The sequence below is a fragment of the Primulina tabacum genome, chromosome 8, assembly GCF_025594145.1.
Source record: "Primulina tabacum isolate GXHZ01 chromosome 8, ASM2559414v2, whole genome shotgun sequence".
In the NCBI taxonomy this organism is placed as follows: Eukaryota; Viridiplantae; Streptophyta; class Magnoliopsida; order Lamiales; family Gesneriaceae; genus Primulina; species Primulina tabacum.
In genome coordinates, this window is record NC_134557.1 from 35,936,095 (window position 1) to 35,939,499 (window position 3,405).

General features: G+C 34.5%; 1 protein-coding gene across 1 annotated transcript; it reads right to left on the reverse strand.

Moving 5' to 3' along the window:
• Nucleotides 1-910: 910 nt before the first annotated feature.
• Nucleotides 911-1,333, reverse strand: LOC142554713 (ferredoxin-A-like). Its single transcript, XM_075665382.1, has one exon. It carries the CDS (start codon nt 1,331-1,333, stop codon nt 911-913), a length of 423 nt encoding a protein of 140 aa, XP_075521497.1.
• Between the last annotated feature and the right edge of the window lie 2,072 nt (nt 1,334-3,405).

A 3,405-nucleotide genomic window follows, 5' to 3' on the forward strand; every position in this document is an offset into this window, starting at 1 on the left:
CGAAAACTTATAGATAATCGCGTAGAACGTGCACTGGAGAGACGGGGATGAGATCTTTTGAAGAACTTTGAGAAAACCTAAGGAGGAAGGCTGCTGAATTTTGAAGAGAGCTGCTGCTAAAATGGGGAGGGGCGATCAAATGCTTAGGATAGGGAGATTAGGGTTTAGATGGTAGGTTAAACATAATAACTAATGTGCAGTGTGCCCTTAATTAAAAAATAATGAGGTTAAAAAAGATTTTAGACCCATTATGCGATAAAATATTTCAATCGAGCCCAAAAACACTCCCGTAAAATATTTTGTTTAGGTACGCTTTTGAAAACCTTTCTCGAACACTCAAAAAAAGTCTTCCGACTTGCTAAAATTTGCGTATCGGTTTAAAATATGATTCGACTAATAAAATACCCTACAAAACTCATTTTCAAAAAGCGCCCTTAATTACTCCAATTATTAAAAAATAATTATTTAATAAAAATATTTTTCTTTAACTGTCACCAGTCTCTTTTCCTCGTTCGAGCGCGAAATACCGCTAAAAGCCCTAGTACATGAAACCTTAACAACCATCAAATAAAACATTTATTCATGTCATGATCATGCATTTAATGCAAGTAAAAATAAATAAAAGCATATTTTAGAAAAAACCCTAAATTACAGACAGCCAAGTTACATAGTTCAAATTTTCTCGACCTTACAATATTTATACTTTATTTTTATATTATTATCTCAAATCATCACTCATCGATTAATTAAGATTGTTTGTCATCTTTGACAGACTTTGACCATGTTGCAATGTTTGAATTAGTTCCAAATCTAAGTCTTTAACGATATATATTTGCTTAAATTATACAGCGAACCAAAGTGGCCAACGATAATACAAACATGTAAACACCATAATCAAAGGATAATTAAATTAACCAGCGAGCTCCTCCTCCTTGTGCGTCTCAATTACCACATCGGACGTGGGGTACGCAACGCATGTGAGGACCCAACCATCATCGATCTGGTCGTCGTCCAGGAAGCTGCCGTCGGATTGGTCGACGCTTCCCTTGACGACCTTGCCGGCGCAGGAGGAGCAGGATCCGGCGCGACACGAGTACGGGGCTTCAATTCCTTGCTCCTCCGCCTGGTCCAGGATGTAAGTGTCGTCGTCGCAGTTGAATGAGACCTCTCCTGTAGGGGTGATGAGCGTAACTTTGTACGAGGCCATGCAGATGATTCCGCCACGTGAGGGGGAGGAGGACTTGAGGCCGAAGAGCGCGGCTCGGTTGAGATTGGGGAGGGAGTTGTGGGGGAGCATGGCGGTACTGAACATGGTGCCGGAGAGGCTCGCCATCGTTGTGGACGCTGGAATTGGGAGGGAGAAGCCGAAGGACAATGGGATTTGGAAGTGAAGTCAGGGATAAGGGATTTGGCTCGGGGAAATAGTGGGTTAGGGCCAGGATTATTACGCCACGTGTCAGCATATGGTGGTTTGCATTATCATTTTATTTATCAGGTATTGATAATATATTGTGGCCGTCACACTCCAATTTTTGTTTCACTTTTTTATTATTATTATATATCAGTTATTAGTTTTTTTTGTTAATAACTAATCAATATTAGTAATTTAAATTAATATGGTGAAAAAATGAGTAGGTCTTTTGTGAGACGATCTCAAGAATTTTTATCTGTGAGACGGGTCAATCTTACCGATATTCATAATAAAAAGTAATCCTCTTAGCATAAAAAGTAATATTTTTTCATAAATGATTCAAATAAGATATTTGTCTCAAAAAATACGACATGTGAGACCGTCTCACACAAGTTTGTCGAAAAAAATTCGTAAATTTCCGATATTAAATTCTCAGGTTTAAGATTCAATAATAATAAACTCACCCTCGATTAAAAATTTATTAAAAAATTAACAATCATTATATTAAGACACTTTTCGTTATTTAATTGATCAATCAAGAAACATGAGAGGTTAAGGACATCTCCAATCCACTGCACTACATTCTGCACTACATTCTGCACTACATTGGTGTTACACTAAAATCATCTCGAACCACATTGCACTACATTTTACACTATAATAGAATATTCCAAGGATATTCATTTTTTTTTCAATATTAATATTTCTATTTTACTGTTAATTATTTATAATTTGATAATATAATGATAATTAAATATTATAATTTATATATTAAAATTTATATATTTAAATATTTTAATTTATATATTAAAATTTGAATTAATTATTTCATATTAACAAAATAATTATTTGATTTACGTACAATTATTTAATACAAACTATATTTTAATAAAATCAAAATATCATTGAAAAAAACACGTTCATTTGATATTAAATTAATAATACAACAAAAATACAATATTAAATATTCGAATTACTATATTGTTCACATAAACACTGTTTTTTTTATTTTTACACTTAATTAATTTTTAATCAGAATAGTAAAAATTTTATAATTAAAATTTCAAAAAAATATTAATTAATTAAATATTAAACACTTATATTAAATTAATCAAATTAAAAACTAAAAAAAAATTAAAAAAATAAAAAAAAATTGTGGCGCAGCAAAATTGCTGCGCCACATGTGGAGCAGCCTGTAGAGCTGCTCCAATTGAGCGCCAGTTTTGGTGCTGGATTGGAGTGAAAAATCATGGCTGCCATGATTGGAGATGGTCTAAACTCATCTTTTCCTTTTCATGTGTGCTATTAAGGGCACCCACATTGGTTGGTTAATGGGTGTTAATAACACCCATTAATTTTCGCCCACCAATGTGGGCGCAAGAATTAATAATCTTGGCTGACATGGCAGCCAAGAAATTCACCAGAATAAACGGCGGTATTTCGAAATTTGCGACGGTTTTTCGTAAACCATCGCAACTTTGCGACGGTTTTTCGTAAACCGTCGCAAAGTGAAAAGCGTCTGTTTTTTTAAAAACGGTCGCTATTTGCGACGGTTTTTTTAAAACTGTCGCTATTTGCGACGGTTTTTTAACACCCGTCGCTATGTGCGACGGTTTTGCAAAAACCGTCGCTAATTATCACCAACGGCTATTTTCAAACGGCAAAATTATGCACCAACGGCTATATTCGAAATTACTCACTATATATACTAATCAATTTCTACAAATTCATCCCACAACATTTATCTTTTCATATTTTTAAGCCAAATGGGTGACAATAGTCAGAACTCACAAAATCGACCTCGATTTGTTTCTTCTACACAATATCCACCACAATTTTCAAATTGGCCGTTTGTTTCAAATTTCCAAGGTTATGAAAATCCTTCGAATCATCCAAATTACACCTCACGAGCTCCGTATCCACCGCCTACACCTGAATATTGGCAAAGTATAGGCAACCCAGATTTCATGCCGCCTTATTTTTATGGATTATAT